This window comes from Arvicanthis niloticus, chromosome 6, assembly GCF_011762505.2.
Source record: "Arvicanthis niloticus isolate mArvNil1 chromosome 6, mArvNil1.pat.X, whole genome shotgun sequence".
Lineage (NCBI taxonomy): Eukaryota > Metazoa > Chordata > Mammalia > Rodentia > Muridae > Arvicanthis > Arvicanthis niloticus.
The window spans coordinates 25000631-25019867 of record NC_047663.1 but is presented as its reverse complement, the minus strand read 5'-3'; the positions used below and the strand labels follow the sequence as shown (position 1 = coordinate 25019867).

At 46.3% G+C, this 19237-nt stretch overlaps 1 protein-coding gene across 4 annotated transcripts in view; it reads left to right on the top strand.

Moving 5' to 3' along the window:
• Positions 1–18423, top strand: part of Socs7 (suppressor of cytokine signaling 7) — a 38715-nt gene extending 20292 nt beyond the window's left edge. For 3 of the 4 annotated variants that reach the window (XM_034505588.2, XM_076935882.1, XM_076935881.1), the window contains 3 exons: positions 8118–8253; positions 8695–8847; positions 13175–18423. In XM_034505588.2, coding sequence (XP_034361479.1) covers positions 8118–8253; positions 8695–8815 — 257 coding nt within the window. In that variant the 3' untranslated portion in view covers positions 8816–8847; positions 13175–18423. The remainder of the gene's footprint in view (positions 1–8117; positions 8254–8694; positions 8848–13174) is intronic. The other variant, XR_013111059.1, reaches the window with a different exon arrangement.
• Positions 18424–19237: the final 814 nt, after the last annotated feature.

The window sequence follows — 19237 nt, the reverse complement described above, 5'->3', positions numbered from 1 at the left end:
AACTGACAAGCACGTTTATGTGAGGAATATGTAGGATGCAAACAACTTAAAGTGAGAGCTTCATACTTTCACTTTGAATCAAATTAGCTTCCTAAGCAGGGTGCCAAGAAATTGCTCTAAAATGTAGGAGTTGCTGGGGAGCCTTGGGCAGAACATCAGGAACAGGATTGAACCAGGTGACAGTGATGTTTGTATAATGTTGGTGATTTAAATAAGGCACGACAGGGTGTGAACTGTATTAATTCTCACTTCATTTGGTATTTGCTGTAGTACTGCCAACACCATTGGGGCTCATGTGTTTGTCTTAGTTGAAGGAAAATGTTGGAATTCTTCATATGGTTGACTCTGCTTAGCGATTTTTAACATTTGTGGATATGATGGATATTTATTTAACAAACCTTTATTTGTAACTCAGTATAATAAGTAAGCTAGTTGATGCCCTGAGGGAACTCATAGCCTTAAGGAAGGGATGGTAGAAAGACAGAGCGATTTACAGGGACAAGGGGATGAGCTCTGCTTGTTGGCAATCTATCTGGCCAATTCTCAGTAAGGTGTCTTGTTTCTCTGGAGCGTCTCCGCTTCAGAATATTGAGAGACTTGACGGAGTCTCAGGCTCCGTCAGTGTAGCTCTTCTTCTCTCATAAATGTCCTTTAACTTCAGACATCGCAGCTAAGATTTCTAATATTGCACATGAGTTTGTAGTATTGGCTACTGTTTATTGAATGCCTATTATATACTATGTAGAAGGTCAGGTTTCTAATTTAAATATCTCTTAATCTTTATAAAGAACTCAAAGTTAGTTAATTGATTAATTAGTCTATTAAAATTTTAGCTAATTGGGACAGAGCATTTACATTTAGCTTAGTTCCCCAGATTCAGTCCCCACATGACCCAGGGTCTTGGGCGAGCTCTTAAGTGGAACTACATTCTTGGCTATCTGTCTATTTCTTTCTCTGTGTATATTTATTTGCTTTGGGAAGTGCTCAGGTATCCCAGGGTGGCTTCAAGTACACTCCCTAGGTGACAGTGAACTTCTGATCTCAGCACTTAATATGTAGCCTAGACTAGTTCTGAACTTGTGGCAGTTCCCCCCGTCTTAGCCTCCTAAGTACTGGAAGTATTATAGGTGTAAGCTGCTATACTTTGCAGTGACAAAATTTTAAATATATCCAGTTCAGCACTATCGAATGATATCTTGTCTCAAGAATATTTTTAAATAAAACATTGTGGGGCTGGTGAGATGGCTCAGTGGTTAAGAGCACTGACTGCTCTTCCAAAGGTCATGAGTTCAATTCCCATCAACCACATAGTGGCTCACAACCATCTATAAAGAGATCTGATTCCCTCATATGGGTGTCTGAAGACAGCTACAGTGTACTTACATATAATAAATAAGTAAAAAGCCTTTGGGCTGGAGTGAGCAAGGGCCAGAGTAAGCAGAGCCAGAGCAAGAGTGAGACGGGAAAGGGGAAAAAAATAAAATAAAAACAAAAAGTTTAAAAAAAAATAAAAAATAAAATATAGTTCTGCCTGGAATTTACCTTTTGTGACCTCATGGTTACAGTATGGTTCTCTGAATTTGCTGTAAAATGATTATTCTATCCAAAGGCTTGGCTGATCCAGTTTGGATTTTGTGGAGAAGGAGTTAACCATACCAGTTTCTAGTATAAGGTGAAACCGTGCTGGTAGGATTGGACACTGCCGACATTGCATTCTTCCAGCAAGACTGCCTTTTGATTGCTTAGTTTTTCTAGGCAATGTCATGAAGTCCTTACTGGCCTCAGACTGACTGTATAGATGAGGGAGACCTTGAATTCCTGATTCTCCTGCCTCCACCTCTCCAGTGCTGGCATAAGTGTGCGTTTTTCATTTTTCTATTATCAACACTGGGATTATTGAAATACCTTTCCCTATACCGTAAAGTTTAGTCTTACCCCAGTTTTCAAGTTTGATGTCTTTTAAATCTCTCTCTGAGTGAAGGTCTTTCTACAGCCCTGGCTCTCCTAGAACTCACTAGACCAAGCTAGCCTCTCAAACTCAGAGATTCACCAGCCTCTATGCCACCCCACTCCCTTTCACCCTGTCCACAATTTTGGTATTAAAGGCATGCCCAACTTTAAATCTCTCTTTAATTTGTAAATGTTTTTGGCTTGTTTTATTAATCTTTCTTTAGATTTATTTATTTCATTTGTATCAGTATTTACCTGAATGGGTCTTCCTGTCTCAGCTAAAATCATTAAGTTTCCTCTACACAGCCGTGCTCAAGGCATGTTAGGTGATCATAGAGCTGTTGAAACAATGGTGCTGACTATCACAACTCCACTTCTTGCCCCTTAGAGGCTCATGGCCATGTTATAATATAGAATATATATTCTATATTCTATAATCTATATTCTATATTCTATATTCCAACTGACGTTAAAGGTCCCCATTGTCTTTAACAATTTCATCTTTTTTGTTTTTTTCAAGACAGGGTTTCGCTAGGTATCTCTGGCTGTTCTGGAGCTCATTCTGTAGACCAGGCTGGCCTCCAACTCAGAGATCCACCTGCCTCTTTTGGTGCTGGGGTTAAAGGTGTGCACCACTGCCCAGCCAATTTCATCTTCTTTTTAATTAAAAAAAAAATTGCATTTATTTCTTTGTGCATATGTGTGTACGTTTGTGTGTTTAGCGCTCATGAATGGTCAGAGGACAACTTACTCCTTAGAGAAGGAGAGTTGGTTCTCTCTTGCTACCGTGTGGGCTCTGGAGATTGAATTCAGGCTTGTCAGGCTTGGATTCAAGTGCCTTTATCCACTGAACCACTTTGCTGACCCGTCAGCAGCTTTTTAAAAAGTCTAAGGTTTTAACTGTGAGTTTCTGTAGAATCAGACAAGCCATACACTTCAGCTCCCAAGGGTCCCCAGCCTGTGAGCTTAGACTCTTTTAAAATGAACCCAGGTCTTCACAAGCTGGGCCTCTAAGGACCGAGCTTTTCCCTCAGGATTCCTTTCCTGTTGTGTTAGTGTAGATAGGAGATCTCTCTTCAGTGGTGCTGGTCTCTTCAACATTACAGCTGCTTTCTCAGCACCAGCCTGGACACTTTCTTGGTTTGAAATTCCCTCTGCCAAACAAATTAGTCCATTAGCTTTCCACTTTCTCAGGTTCTCAAGATGTAAACAGAATGAAGGCACATTCTTGGCTAAATAGTACATTAATGGCCTCTATCCCGGTTCCTGATAGAACCTTGTTCTCTCTGGACCCTCATGAGAAGGTCCCTACTGTCCCAAGTTTCCTCAGTATTTGTGCATTAAACTTGACTTCCAGCACTCACAAACTTTTAAAATGTACTGTTCTAGATTCGTCTACATTTTAGCCACAAAATAGTTTTAGTGGCCTAAGAGCCATATAATCAGGCTTCTCAGTGTTCCTACTCCTGGCACCAGTTTCTAACTTAGGTTCTTTTTCTGTTGCTTTAGCAGAGAACCTGGGTTCCATTTCCAGCACCTACATGACACTTAACAGTTGTCTGTAAATTCTGGGTCTTAGGGATCCAGTTCCCTCTTCTGGCCTCCTCAGGTCAGAAGTGCATCAAAACACCCATACACATAAAATAAAAAAAGACTGAATGCTGCTCTTGCAGAGGACTCACTTGATTCCTAGCACCCACATCAGGTGGCTCCCAGCTGCCTAGAACTCTATGGGTTCTCTGGGTGCATGCGCACATACATACAGTTAAATAACTCAAAGTGAGTTCTAGACCAGTCAGGGTATAGCAGTGAGACCCTGGCTCAAAACAAACAAACCCCCCAAACTAAATAAAAATACTGTGAAGTTGTTTTTTATATAAAAAAACAAGATAGAAAAAGCTTATTTTTATTTTCTCTTTAAAAGATTTATTTTTATGTTATATGTGTCTTAGTTAGGTGGTTATTGCTGTGATGAAACACCATGATCAAAAGCAACTTGGGGAGGAAAGGGTTTACTTGACTTAGCTATCCTGAGTCACATAGTCCATTGAAGGAAGCCAAGGCAGGACTCAAACCAGGTGAGACCCTGGAGGCAGGGGCTGACGCAGAGGCCGTGGAGGGGTGCAGCTTACTGGCTTTCTCCCTGTAGCTTACTCAGCCTGATTTCTTATAGAACCCAGGACTACCAGCTCAATGCTGGCATCAATGCCCCCCTCATCCCCAATCACTAATTGAGAAAATGCCCTACAGCCAAAATGGCCTGCCCACAGCAGTCACACAGAGGCTTCTTTCATATTACTCTAGCTTGTGTCAAGTTGACATGAAACTGTCCAGCACAGTGTGATGGGTGTTTTGTCTGCATATATGTCTATCTGTGTACAGCATGTATACCTGGCATCTGAGGGGGCCAGAGGAAGATGATGATTCTCTGAAACTAGAGTCACAAAAGGTTGTGAGCTGCCATGTAGGTGCTGAGAAATCGGTCCTGTGGAAGAGCAGCCATTGGCTCTCCTGAGCCATCTCTCTAGCCAGAGAAAGGATTTATTTGAGCTCACAGTTCAGAGTCCAGGAATACAGTCCATCATGGTGGGGAAGTCAAGTTAGCAGAGGCTTGAAGCAGCTGGTCACATTTATCCATAACTGGAAACAGAGTAATTAATGCAAGCTGCTGCTCAGCTCTTCTCTGGGTTTGTACTAACTGGTGATTGGATCTTCCCTCCTCAATAATCCTCCATGAGCAGGGTCAGGGGCCCATTTCCTAAGTGACTGTAGGTGTATACAGTGTACAGTTAACACTGACCACAGTGTACGGTTAACACTGACCAGCACAGCTATAGACTCTGCACTTCTGCCTAGGTTGTTTTTTTTTTTTTTTTTTTAAACTTTGTTCGTTTTCTTTGAGGTGCTGGGTATTGGTAAGCAAGTACTCTACCACATGTCCACACTTTGTTCATTTTTCAGCTGGATTATATTATTTTTATTATTGAGTTTTTAGAGTTCTTATACATTCTTGATATAAATCTCTCACCACATCTACAGATAAATATAGTCTCTCATTTTGTGGTTTTTTTTTTTTTTTTTTAATTTTTTGTCTGTTTGTTTTTCCATTATAGGGTTGCTTTGTGTAGCCCTGGCTGTCCTGGAACTCACACTGTAGACCAGACTGGCCTCAAACTCAGAGATTCTCCTGCCTCTGCCTGAGAAGGGCTGGGATTAAAGGCGTGCGCCACCACCGCCTGGCCTGATTGATTTGATTTAAATCAGGGCCTCAATGTGCTGGCTTCCAACTCAAGATAAACCTACCTCTGCTTCCTGAGTCGGTGTGTCCCCATGCCTTGGTTCCAACTGTGTTTTTCCTTCCTTGGTGATATCCTTTGAAACTCAGAAGTTTTTTGTGGCACCTTCCTCTGGTCTCTGTATTGTCACCTCGTTCTACGCCATAAAAGGCATAGGACTAGGTAACCAGGAACTGGGCTGAAGAAAATCCCTCCTCTTTAAAACACTGGCTAGCTTGTGTTAATGATCTTTCATTGATCCTGTCTCTTCTCCCACGCCTCCTCCCTTTTTCCTTTTCCTCCCCTCCCTTCCTCCCTCCCTCCCTCCTTCCCTCCCTTCCTTCCTTTCTTCCCTCCTCAAAGCTTGCTTGCTTTCCAGCACTTGGGAGGTATAGGCAGAAGGAGCCCAGCCTGAACTATATGAGACCTCATCTCAAAACAAACAAACAAACAAACAAAAAACTAAAGAAAGGGACTGAAGTGATGGATGAGTACTTTAAGAGTGTTTGTTGTGGGGCTGGAGAGATGCCTCAGAGGTTAAGAGCACGGGCTGCTCTTTCAGAGGTCCTGACTGAGTTCAGTTCTCAGAACCCACATGGTGGTTCACAACCATCTGTAATGGAATCTGATGCCCTCTTTTGACCTGCAGGAGTAACATGCAGACAGAGTACTCATATACATAATAAATCTTTTTTTAAAAAAGTGTTTGTTGCTCTTTAGAGGTTTCTCTTCCCAGTGGCTCACAAATGCCTGCAACTCCAGCTCCAGGGGATCTGACCTTCACCTTTGGCCTCCTAGAAGGGGAGCCATAGACATGCATGCACCCGAACACACACAGACCACACACTAAAATATAAACCTTAAGCTAAAGAAAAAGTCACCTGGATGGGGGAAGAAGAGTGAAGGCGTTCAGAATAGGAGCCTTAGTCTGATGGGTGAGGTGTCTAGCAGAAGTTGGTCATACATAAGTCAGTGCTGGTTGTCATGGGTCATCTTTATCAGCAGGCCAGTGCTAACGGGAATTTCCTCAGAGGTTTCCAGTGCTGTGCTCCTTAGGTGGAGAGGTGCTGAGGGCAGTGCTGTGCTTTGAGCAGGTTCTCTGAGTGCGAAAATACCTAGTGTCTCCATTAGGAGTGGAGGTAGGGCATTTCTTTAAGTATGGTTTTGAGTTAAATGTTCTTTAAGATAAACAGGAACGTTTTCTTGTTTACTAACAGTGCAATATGGCTGTTTTGTGATTGATTGGCTTTTGGAGAATGTCAGTTGTCAATAACCATGACATGGCTTTTGGAGACAATCTACAAGCTTCATTTCCTTTTTTCTTCAGGCCTTCAATCAAAAATTTTAAAACTGTTTGAAACCCCAGAAATGGTAGAATTTTATTTTCTAACCATTTGTGTTTACAATATTTCTTGGGATATGATGGTGGCTAAGAAAATAATTCCTAACTAGGTGTGGTGTCACACACTTTTAGTCCCAGCACTCAGGAGGCAAAAGCAGGTGGATCTGTGAGTTCAAGGCCAGCCTGGAGCCTGGTCTACAGAACAAGTTCCAGGGCAGCCAGGGCTACACAGAAAAGTGCTATCTTGAAATAACCAAATGTGAGTACACTGTCGCTGTCTTCAGACATATCAGAAGAGGGCATCAGATCCCATTACAGATGGTTGTGAGCCACCATGTGGTTGCTGGGAATTGAACTCAGGACCTCTGGAAGAGCAGTCAGTGCTCTTAACCACTGAGCCATCTCTCCAGCCTATTTCTTGGTCCTTTTAGTTTGCTTCTCTTACTTTCCATGGTCCCTTCATTTGTGGAAACCACAACATTGTTAGTTCATTTGAATGTGTTTTAGTCCTGGCCGTCCTTGGTAGCTGTCTGTTCTGTGGCATTGACTGTGGGGGTTGGGCTTCCCCAGCACAGGAGCTCTGATCCATGTAGGGGTGTTTTCTTGGAGCCTGTCAGGCACACATGAGCAGGCACTTGAGCACTGTTGCACTAGGCGCAGCTTGTGCAAGCCGCTGGAGTTGTCTTTCAGAAGCAGCATCATTCTTCCTGTAGCCCAGCCTAAGCTCCAGGAGCAGAGGGAGAGTAATGAGGGAAGAAAAGTACCAAGCTGGTCTGGCCTGGCCCGAGTAGATAGTTGCAGGAGTGGCAGCCTTGATACCAGCTCCACCTTGTATCTGCCCTCCTTCCTGGTCAACTAGCTGAAATGACGTGGGGCCTTTTAAGAGCTTACATGTTCTGTACCGATATTGCCACAGAAAGGACTGCCTTTCAACACCTGACCCTTTCTGGTAATAAAAACTATTCAAACCACTACCTCTGAACATCCTGAGCCCTGATCTTTAAGATACTGGTAGATAAATCTGAGCAAGTGTCTCTCATTCCCAACAGGGAGGCTTTAGGTTCTTTAAGGTCCTTCCCTGAGAACCTTAGGCTTGGGCTTGATCCCTTGGCTCCAAGCAGTCTCTAGTTTGGTCTTGTTCATTGGGTTATTCTCCACAATTAAGAGTGATTCTGGAAGCCAAGTGTTGGGGCTCAACATCTATGGTCCCAGTACTCAGGAGGTTAAGGCAAGAGGACTGCTTTAGGTTGAGGCTAGCCAGTCTTCATAGTGTAATGAGTTTCATGACCCAATGCTATGTAACAAGGCCCTGTATGGAAAAAAATAAACCAAATTGTTGCTGGGGAGGTTGTCAGAGAACATGAAATTCCTTTGAGTAAAACATGGTAGTGGTGCTCTCAGGGATGGCTATCAACAGTCCTTTGTGAGGGGCTTTAGCACAGAGTATACATGAACTCCAAAATAGCCCCATGACACCCCACAGCTCTTCCTCTGGGAGCTATAGTTAGCTTCATTATTCTGAGTATTTTCCTTTGGTTTTATTCTTGAAGGACTGCCACCAACTCCAGTACAGCTGCTCTATCCAGTGTCCAGATTCAGCAATGTCAAGTCCCTCCAGCATCTTTGCAGATTCCGGATCCGGCAGCTTGTCCGAATAGATCATATCCCGGATCTGCCACTGCCTAAGTACAACGGGGATGTCAGGGTTCAGGGTGGGGGTGGGTGAACTAGAAATAGAAGTGCCTTTGGAGCTTGCAAGTTGCTCCCAGAGGCCAAGCCTGGCATAAAACATTTGTAGGCAGTATTCTCTCGATTCTTCATGTCTTCGCACTTAACTCTAGGGCTGTGACATTGCAGCACAAGGGAAGAAGATGTGTGTGCTGGCCTCACTCTGCAGGCCGTGGGCAGAGTGCGCTGTAGTAGAGGGAGAGACACAAGTGTGTAAAGATGGGAGGGTGAGAAGTCTGTCACGTTGGCAAAGGCTGCTCAGGAGTCATGCAGCATACAGGATGGAGAAGGGAGGAGGAGGGCTCAGCAAGAGATGGCTTCTTAAAGGGAACAGCAGTCACAGTTATGAGAAATGTCCCTGTAAATGGTACCTCTGTCCTGTCTTGTTGTTTCTCACAGGCCTCTGATCTCTTATATCCGGAAGTTCTACTACTATGACCCTCAGGAAGAGGTGTACCTGTCCCTAAAGGAGGCGCGGCTCACTTCCAAACAGAAGCAGGAGGCAGAGCCATCCACGTAGCAGCCAGCCAGGGCTGCCAGTTCAACGTGAAGGTAGGAACACCTGGCCTCTTTGTCAAGCCTAGGTACCAGGTTACTTCCTGACCCACGAATTTGTTTGATAATTGATTCCCTAATAGGTACATCACTTCATTTGAAGAAAAACACAACAGTCATGAAGGCCTTAAACCAGTGGTTCTCAACCTTCCTAGTGCTACAACCCTTAACACAGGTCCTCAGGATGCTGTGCCCACCTCTGACCATAACATCATTTTGTTGCTGCTTCATTATTGTAAATTTGTGCTACTGTTAAGAATCATGATAAAAGTATTTTTGAAGATAGAGGTCACAACCCTTAGATTGAGAACTGCAGCCTTACAAAGTACTTGCGAGGCCAAGCTTTTCTGAGCTACAGAGTGGATTCGATTCATTTATTAGACCCTATCTCAAACTAAAAAGTAAAAAGACAGCTGGGGATATATTTCAGTAGGAGACTATTTGCCTAGCACTCATGAGATCCTAAGTTTTGATTCCTAGTTACTACTAAAAAAAGTTCTTTACCAAGCTGAACATGTTACATGGGACCCATGATCCTAGCACTTAGGGATTGGCAGCAAAGAGGATCATAAACTCAGGACATGTATAAGCAGTGTGCAAGCTTATCTCTGAGCGTAGGTAAGGCAGACACGGTGTGACTGTGCATATCTGGCTGGTCTGCAGGATACTGCATGTATGATACAGAAATTAAGATCTCAATGGGGAGATCAACTTAAAGGAACTAATGAATACCTTTATTTTCAAAAGGTGTGCATTGCAGTAAGAGTTTCTTTAAGGCTCATAGCTTGAAATGGGGATGAGAAAAAGTAGCCTGCCTTTTCTCAGCCACTGCAAAGGAAATGTCCAAAAGAAAAGTTAGACTGGGCATGGTGGCACACACCTGTAATCCCCGCATTGAGGAAGTGGAGGCCATAGGATCAGAGTTCAAGGTTGGCCTTAGCACCATAGCAAGTTTGAGGTCAGCTTCATGAGACCCTGTTTCAACCCCACCCCCACCCCACTACACAGACACACACACCACAAAAACAAAATGGGGTCGGGGGAGGGAGGAAGGGAGAGAGGGGTGGGGGAGAACGAGCGAATGGATAGTGTCGAGAGCGGCTCAGCAGCAGAGCAGGACCTGAGTTCACGTTCAGCACCCATGTGCAGCACCTTACAGCCTTCTGTAACTCGGGGGTTCAGCACTCTCTTGCTGTCTGAAGGCACTGTACTCATGTACAAATGCACACAGACACAGACATAGACACATAACAAAAAAATGAAAAGAACGAGGAATTCAGTTGTCCAAGTCAGAGGCATCTCCCCACAGCCCTGCTGAGGTCTGCTCCGGTCTGTAGTCTGTCCTGAGTCTGGTCTGTGATGGGAATTCTCGTGGTCACTGCTGTTGCCGTGGGATGTGAATGTGGAGGTCAGGATGGCCCGTGGAGTCAGTTTGCTCCTTCCACTTCTACATGGATTCTGGCAATCAAACTCAAGTCTCCAGGCTCTCCAGGCAATGCCTGAAATCACTTCTGGAGCCATCATGATAGCATCTGATGAGCTCCTGACTGTCCTGCCTGCACCCCCCCCCCCCAAAGTCCTGGGGTTGCAAGCATGTATCACCACACTTCTGTGCTGGCAGAGCCTAGCTGTTTTTTGTTTTCTAAGTTTTTTTTTTTTTTTTTTTTTTAGTTTTGTGTTGGTATATGTGTGTGCATATATAAGCACAGGTGCCTATATAGTCCAGAAAAGTCAGATCCCCAAAACCAAATTGAGGTTCCATACAGTACCCTATGACTGGGTACGCTATGGCTAGCTAGCCGTTTTGACTCTAGCTAGGGTGTCACTGTGTCACTGTACACCATGCCTGATCTAATTAGTTTTTGTTTTGCTTTGGTCTTTTTTTTTTTTTTTTTTTTTTTTTTTAAAGATTTATTTTATGTATATGGGTACTCTGTCTTCAAACTCACCAGAAGATCCCATTACAGATGGTTGTGAGCCACCACGTGGTTGCTGGGAATTGAACTCAGGACCTCTGCAAGAGCAGTCAGTGCTCTTAACTGCTGAGCCATCTCTCCAGCCCTTGTTTTTGTTTTTTGAGATAGATTCTCACTATGTAACTTTGGCTGGTCTGGAATTCAAGTTGGCTTCGAACTCACAAAGATTTGTTTGCTTCTGTTTCCCAAACTCTGGGATTAAAAAGCACCTGGCTTAGTTACTACTCAAGTGACCATTTAAAGGTTGACCTGAGTTGGGAGCAGCATTGAGGAACTGTAGTGTGTGGCTCATGCTCACTTCGTGTTAGCGCTGTGTTCCCTCATGCTGGGCCTTGTTTCTAAGCACTGACTGCCTGTGCTTCTCTTGTATCCTTCGTCCTCTTGGCACACACAGCTACAGGAGCAGCAGCTCAGTGGAGTGGGAGCTCTGCTTTCCTGGCCCCGTGCTCTTTATCCAAAGGCGTGTGACAGCTAGAGAGTTGCTGTGCTCTATGCTTGCTTTCTTTAAAAAAAAAAAACAAAAAACCATGCATATGGGTTTATGCATATGGGTATTATTTTGCCTGTATATATCTGTGTACCATTGCAACCGCCCATGGAAGCCTGAAGAGGGCCTTGAATTTCCTGGAACTGGAGTCGCAGATAGTTGTGAACTGCCACACACTACAGATAGTTGTGAACTGCCACACACTACAGATAGTTGTGAACTGCCATACACGTGCAGGGAAGAGTAGCCAGTGTTCTCAAAGGCTAAGCATCCTCTCCAGCCCACCATTTGTTCTCCTAGGCTAGGTAAACTTGCTGTGTCTCCTCTGGGCCCTGGGAGTCCTAGATCCTGTGCTGTTAGGGGAAAGCAGATGAGCCATGCTAGTAACTTGTTAACAAGGGCAGAGGGAAAGCCAGACAGAGACTAAGAAACGATGGCTCTGGAATGCTGCCGAGCTCTGACTGAAGGATTCCGGACTGGATGTAAAGCTGTTCAGATCTTCAGTTACATGCAAGTTGCGTGCCTTGGAAGTAGTTCCTAGCATATCCAAGGACTTAAACATGCAGGAGGATTTCTCCTGTATGGTAGTTTTACATAGAACCTTAGGGCAGGAGCTGGGTTTGATGACACATGTCTGCAATCCCAACACCTCAAAAGATAAAAGCAGTAGGATCTGTTTCCTTTTTCTTTCTTTCTTTCTTTTTTTTTTTTTTTTTAATGCTTTTATTATGTTATTATGTGGGAGTGTGTAGACTTGAGTATGGGGCCTTGAAAGGCCTGAGAAGGGTGTCGGCCTCCCAGGAGCTGGAGTTGCAGGTACTTGTGACCCACCAGAGCAGTGCTCTGAGCAGCCATCTCTGTTCCAGTGGGGCTACCCTGGGCTTTGTAGCAGGCGTCTTTAGTCACTGAGCCATCTTAACAGCCCAAAAGACTTTTCTTTTTGAGATGAGCGCAAGATCTGACTATGTAGCTCTGGCTGGCTTGGAACTCATAAAGGCCTCCCTACCTCTGCCTTCTGAGTCCCAGAGTTAAAGGTTAGGCACCACTTTGCCACCCTGCTATTTATACCAAGATCCTGTCTCAAAAACAGAGTGGTCACGATGGGGAGGGAGGTAGTAGGGGTCTAGAAGGTGCATCTACTGGATAGTGCTCCTTTCTGAAGGCTGTCTGCGTGTGTGTGTGTGTGTGTGTGTGTGTGTGTGTGTGTGTGTGTGTGTGTGTGCCTGCCTTTGTAATTTAATGTACACCCATGCATGCAGGAGCCTGTAGAGGCCAGAGGACCAGAGAAGGGCACTGGCTCCTCTGGAACCAGTTACAGGGCTTCATAAGCCATTTTCTGGGTGCTGGGAACCAAACCCAGTTCCTCTGCAAAGGCAGTGAGGGCTCTTAGCCTCCAAGATGTCTATCAGCTCCCTATTGAGAAGGGACAGGACCCTTGCGTTAGAACATGGTTTCTGTGAGTGCTGTGCCCTAGGGGAAGCCCACATTAATAGGTTCACATTCAGAAGGCCTTGGGGTCGGGGCTGCAGACAGCATCATATGGGAGGGCATTATTGGACTGAAAATACACTAACTCAGGGCAGCTGAGAGAAGTCCTTAGATTTTCCCATGGAAGAGTGTTTATGTTCTTTGTGACTTTGTGAGATATAGTACAAGGACCAAAATGAACAGAGGCAACTGACACATGTCCTGCTGTTCAGTATCTGTGGAAGCATGTGGTTGTCCAGCTGCCGATCTTCGCCCACCAGCAGTGCAGTGGCTAGTCAGTTCTCCTCCCCCTACCCCCACCCCTCTACCCCCACCCCCACCCTTGTGGATCTACTACTGTTTGAGCTGTTTTGTTTCTCTCCCTTTTACATAGGCATTTGATCTCCAGGCTCCAGTTTGAAGAAGCAAATGAAGCTACCACAAAAGAAGACTCTGGCAGAAAGAGAAGAGCGGGTTGTGATTCCCAAGACAGACTTTGGTTCCCCTGTAGCCCCGGGGCTTGGAAGAAGCACACAACCATCCTCCAAGTGGGGCTCCCCATTCCCCAACCCCATGAACCCCAGGACTGGATGAGCTCCTTGGAAAACTGGAAGAAGTCTTAACACTGTTTCTTTTCAGAAGTTACATTTTAGTATTTGCATTTCTCAGTGGAAGGCAGCTGGGGTCTATACCCTCTGAAGGTGGCGTTGGGGATGGGCAGGCCAGGGAAGGGTGTGGTGAGGAGGGCTGCTCGGTCAGCTGGCGCCAAAGGCAGCACTGAAGCTCTTTTCCATGAACCTGGAGGAGGGGCGGGGGAAGCCAGAGAAGTACAGAAGAATGAGACTGGAAGTTTCTGGGAAAGGTGTCTGCCTTCATCTCCAGCTTCACCAGGAGAGAGAGAGGGGTGAGTGAAAGGAACTGCTGGTTCTGTTTGCTGAGGAAGAGCTCGCCTCCCTCCTTCCTTTTCAAGGTTTACAAAACTGATTTCAGAACTGCCTCTCATGGAATTGGTGTGCATTTTATTGACTAAATTCCTTAAGCTCAGTGACCTGAGGCAAACCCAGTTCTCCTTCACCTCAGCCCCTTCCCCTCAGGAACTGTGGATTCCACTTTGGTCAAACCAACACTCCTATTGCTTCTGCCAGCTGTGCAGGCAGTGGTGTTTCTCATACGTGGGAGTTCAGACCTCCAGTCCTGAGCTGCCAGGGCTTCACCCCAACTATCAGCAACCCCACGCCTGGAGCATGCTTCCAGATCTTTGTGGCAAAGCATACCCACAGCTAAGGAGTCAGTGTTACCCTGCTTGTCAGCTAGTGAGAGGAAGTGTGGAGGAAGTGAGAAGTAGCTACTGTGCTCCTAGAGGAGCCTGCGTGTCTCAGCCTTAACGGGATTTCTGTAGTGCAGAAAAGGCATGGCGTCTCATGATCATAGGCTTATCAGTGTTGTCATCCCACCCCTGAGGTGGAGGTGGCAAGGGCTTCTTCATTTTCCCATGTTCATTCTCCCAACCCACACATTTCCTGAGTCAGACCCGGTTGCCTTTCATCACTGGGAACCTGTCAGATGCTAGTTTGAAAGTTGCCTTTCAGATGGATGTGGAGGGAGGGAAGAACTTTGGTGCTTGAGTAGTCTGTGTCTGAAGCTGGCCACATCCAGCCGTGGGCCACATAAGTTTGCTTGAGTAGTCTGTGTCTGAGGCTGGCCACATCTAGCCGTGGGCCACATAAGTTTGCTTGAGTAGTCTGTGTCTGAGGCTGGCCACATCCAGCCGTGGGCCACATAAGTCTGCTGTCCTACAGAGCTGCTCAAGATGGACAGTAGAGCTGTTGGGTCTTCATTACACTTGACCATGTAGTATTCCAATGATGGCCTTTTGAGTTCCCTTTGCTTGTGTCTGCCTCAGATGACCAAGTAAACATCGTCCGTCTTGGGGTTCCTGATGGTGTGGGTGAAGCCCTGTGTCTAGGTAACTTAGAAAATTGTCTTATCTGGAAAGTGGCCTGTGGGCTCCCGCTGTGCATGGAGTCCCCTTCCTCCTCCTTGAACTAAACACAGAGATGTGCTTTCTCAGCTGCTGTAAAGAAATGAGCCCCAGAATGAACTGTGCACATGTCAGTCCAGCTCACTGCTGACTGCCTCGTGATCATCATAAGATCATGATTCAGAGATTGGCATACCTGTAAGTTCTGCCTCTAAAGGGTACAGGCCACTTGCCATCTTGTAGAAGGGGCCATTCTGTAATGGAGCCCAAACTCAAGTGGTTAATATTTGCAGTTCAGAGAGACTTGTTTTCCCCCATTTCAGCCACCCATGATACAAAACATTGTTTTCAGCCTGTGTTTGCATTGTTTGCATGGCTCTGAGCTAGGTCGTGTGGAAGGACATGAGGTAGAAGACGACCCCTGCCCTGAGGGAACTGTAAAGTGACTGTTGCCCAGGAAGGAATTGGAGCACTACTCATTGCAGCAGAAAATCAAGGCCCATCTTTAAAGACCGAGTGGGCATGATCGGGGTAGACCAGATGGGCTGGGGAGGCTCTGGTGTAAGGCGTTGGGTTGTAGGCGAGGACACTGTAACAGACTCAGTACAGAGTAGAAATGTGTGGCAAGTGTGCAGCTGCTGCCTTAGATCAACAGCAGAGTCCTGCTTGACCACAACGTCTAGATGGAAACTTCCCAGTCGCTGGACAGCTCTAAAGGCTAGGGTCAGTGAGTGTGGTGGAAGACAAAGCCAACAGTCGGCAGGCACTTCTGTGGTCCTGGGGTTACCCGTGGAGAATTTCTATACGCAGGTGTAAACCAGACCTGCTCCAGAGCATGGCAGCCTCACCCTTTCTGTCCTGGGAAAGCGTGGGGTGCAGCTTTGATGTTCCAGTCACAACTGGTCTGACCCTCAGCAGGATGGGCTGCAAAACAGCAGTGTGGGAGACAGATCTAGGAGGCCAGGCCTGGCACCCAGGAGGCCTCGTTAGAAGGGAATGAACAACTGGGGAGAGCAGTTGAGCCTGTTGACTGTACTGTAGGCTGGAGAAGGGAGCAGGAGCCAGGCCAGAGGGCACTGGCCTTCATCTTTTGCTGATGGTGGGACAGTGCTAATGGAAATGCAGTCCTCAGAGGGAACTCAACTTGTCTTTGTTGGTTACGTGCCAGTCACAAACTGGGAAAGGTAGTTCCTTCTAGAGACCTGCTGTGGTTTTCTGAGTCTTGGTTAGGGGTGTCACTACTCTCAGATGCAGCCTGTATAACCACCTGTTTATAACTGATCGATCTACTGTAACCTTCCTCAAGATGGGTATGTTGGTGTAAGCTAGTGACAGCTACTGCTGCAACCTGTAGTAACTTGAAATGTGTGTCTGCGCTGGCAGTTTAGGCATGGGGGAGCAGGAGCTTGGCTGTGGGTCCAACTGTCCTGATTTGATCGTGGCTTAGTACCAAGATGAAGAAAATGTAAGTAGCAGAGCCAGCCGCTTGAAAAACAAGGGCTTGCAAGTATCTCATAGCTCCTGTTTCTCCTGTCCCACTGTCACTTGGACTAAGCCTCTGAGGCCAAGCAGGAAGTGGTGGGATGGCTACACATACCCTCTAATGCACATCCCCTGAGGACTAGGAAATAGAGTACAGCCCTAGAAGTGTCCCAGGGAGCCACCCATTCAGCCTTGCCTCATGCTCCTAGGAGGGCATGGCCTGCTTGAAGCCCCCTAACTCAATGGGAAGTAGGGACAACTTCCACAGGTAAGAGCTTCCTTCCTTTCCTTGTTGCTTTTCTCTCACCTTTGAGCCCAGGAGTGAGAGGCCAAGTCAGTGAGACAGAAAGAGCCACCACAGGTCTGGAATCCTTTGTGAGCGAGCGTGCACCCTCATTGGTCCAAGTCTTGTCTGCGGTTGGGGTGTTGGGAACATCTCCACTAGCGGGGACTAGGATTTGTTTTCCACTTTAAGAGAATGGCATGCCCACTGTGTGAGGGAGGAGCTTTGAGTTAGACATTTTCCCTATGGGAATCCTCTTGGTTTGGTTTGTGGGGAGAGGGGAGTGGATTTGTGGTTTTTCTTTGTAGTCATCAACACAGCTGTCCTTACACTGAATCTGTGCTATTGCATACATGTAGCCATCTTTCTTTTCACTGCAGCAGTGTTTATCAGTAGTTCAAAATGATTTATTTGCTCCTGGGGAGTAAAACCTTTTTTATTAAAAAAAAAAAAAAAAAAAAAAAAGGTGTGCCCATTATGATAGCGGTAGAATTATCGGGCCACAGGAGTCACGTCTGCAAGTCCCCCATGGTCCATCTGTTTTGGCATTGGGGCCCTCATGCTCAGTACATGTGATAGGGGGGCCTTCCTTGAAAAAGTAGAGAACAACATTTTGGGAGTGAGATTGGGTTGAATCACTGAGAGGGCTCTGGGGACGTGGTACTGCAGTTGAAAATAGAATATTGATTCTGTAATCTGCCAGAGAAAGGGACCTTTCTTTACATGCAGATTTCATGTGTCCTTGATCTTTCATTGCTTCCTGGTGTCCTGGGTAGGGGTCACCTAGTTTCTTCTGGTGTCCCTCTTGTCTTTCCTGTCCTTTGTCCTGACCCTTCCCACTTCATCTACCTCCCAGAAAGCCAATCCTGCATGCTGAGTTTGTGACATGCTTTCACCCCATTTCATCTTCAGAGGGTTTTAGAGGGTCCCTGGAGTTGCTCCCCGCCCCACTGACCCGTCATAGTGCCAAGAGGCATCAAGGAGCAGACAAGCAGCTGGGCAGACGGCAACTTTGGATTGCAGCTGGGCTGCGCCGGCAGCTGCTCCTGGAGACAGATAGGGAAAACAAGACACTCTTCTTCAGCCCGCTTGCTGTGCTCAGTGGACAGTGGGCTGATCTGACCACTCCTCCATCCCTGGTGCTCCCAAGAGGGACAGGCAGGATCCAGGCACCGCTCTGGGCAGGCCAGACATCAGGATGCCTGCACTGGTGCTGCTTGGCACAGGTACTGCTGTGCATTCTGGCAGGTTTTCAGAAACTCCGTGCTGAGGGGTGTCATTCTGGACTCAGTGGTTGGGGGTTCTTCCCCACTGGGGAGCCATACCCCACTCCCACTCTGTCCTGCTTAGCCACCCCTGCCCTCCAAGCCAAAGCGTAGCCTGGCTTCTGTCTTCCCATTTAGTTCTCCTCCTTTAATTCTCCCTTTTTTGTGCTTAATTTATTAAAATAGTTACTGTATAATTTATTTTCATAAAGTATAAAAATAACTAAATGGTTAAAATAGACTTGCAGGCCAATCTTAAATGGGGGTGGGTCTGGGATGGGATGGGGAGAGGGAAAGATGTTTTGATATAAACAAAATAAATGCACTTTGGGTGTGTTTTGGTATTTTTCTGGGCATAGAGGGGTGGGTGTTGGGGTGTCCCTGTAGATTAGTTTCAGAGTGGGGTGTCTGTAAATACTGTACTAATAGGCATGTGTGACTCTTGTAAAGGGACATTAGTAGCTGCTGCAGGTCCTGTTTGGAAACTGTGTATAGTTCCCGGTTTTTGTAAGTGTCAGTGCGGGAGACATTTGACTCTTGTGTTTGTATCCCCTTTTTATGATTGCTGTACCCACCCATGTCTTTTTGGGGAGGGATGAAAAGAGATTTGAAATAAAAATGTTTAGAAATGATCTGTTACTTGGCTTTGTTTTTAGTCTCTCTCCTGACTCTTCACCCTCCGTCAGGCCTGGGTTCCCTGCACTGGCAGCTTTGCAGAACACACCCAGTGCTGTCTCTAAAGCAGGGTTGTTGGAAAATTCCTAAGACTGAAACAGGCCACTGCCCAGAGCTGCCCTAGGAAGTGCAGAAGCATTCCCAAGAGCCTTCCTGTCTGGATGGGCAGTGGTACACAGTGTGGACTTGCATGTCTCACTGGCAGTGCCATCCTGGTGACGCTGGCTGTGAGGCTTCCTTGATGCTCTTTCAGCTTTGCCCTCCCAGCTCTTGGGCGAGGCCTGTTGTTTTCCTCAATACCCCATGTGTTCTGGGAACCACTTTAACCCCTGCCTGCCCTCTCTGATCCTGCTTCCTGCTTCGGGGGCCAGTATGCCACCTAGAAATTGTCTGCAGGTTTCCTGCTGAATTCTCTGGAAAGCTGCTTCCACAGGCGAGTCACAGGGAGAACTCTAGGAGTCTCTGTGTAGTCCTGGCCTTGCTCTATAGATCAAGCCAGTCTTGAACTCAGATCTGCCTGCCTCTGCCTCCATGAAGGCATCACCACCACCTGGCCAGGTATTCCACTTTTTATCCAAACAGTTTCAGCAATTTTTCAAGAGGTATTGCCTCCTGTTTCCTCCCTCCCATTCTTTCAAAAAAAAAAAAAAAAAAAATTCTAGGAGCTGGAAAGATGGCTCAGTAGCTAACGGCACTTGTTCTTCCAGAGGACCCAGGTTTGGGTTCTCAGCACCCACATGGTAGCTCTTAGCCATCTGTAACTCCAGTTCC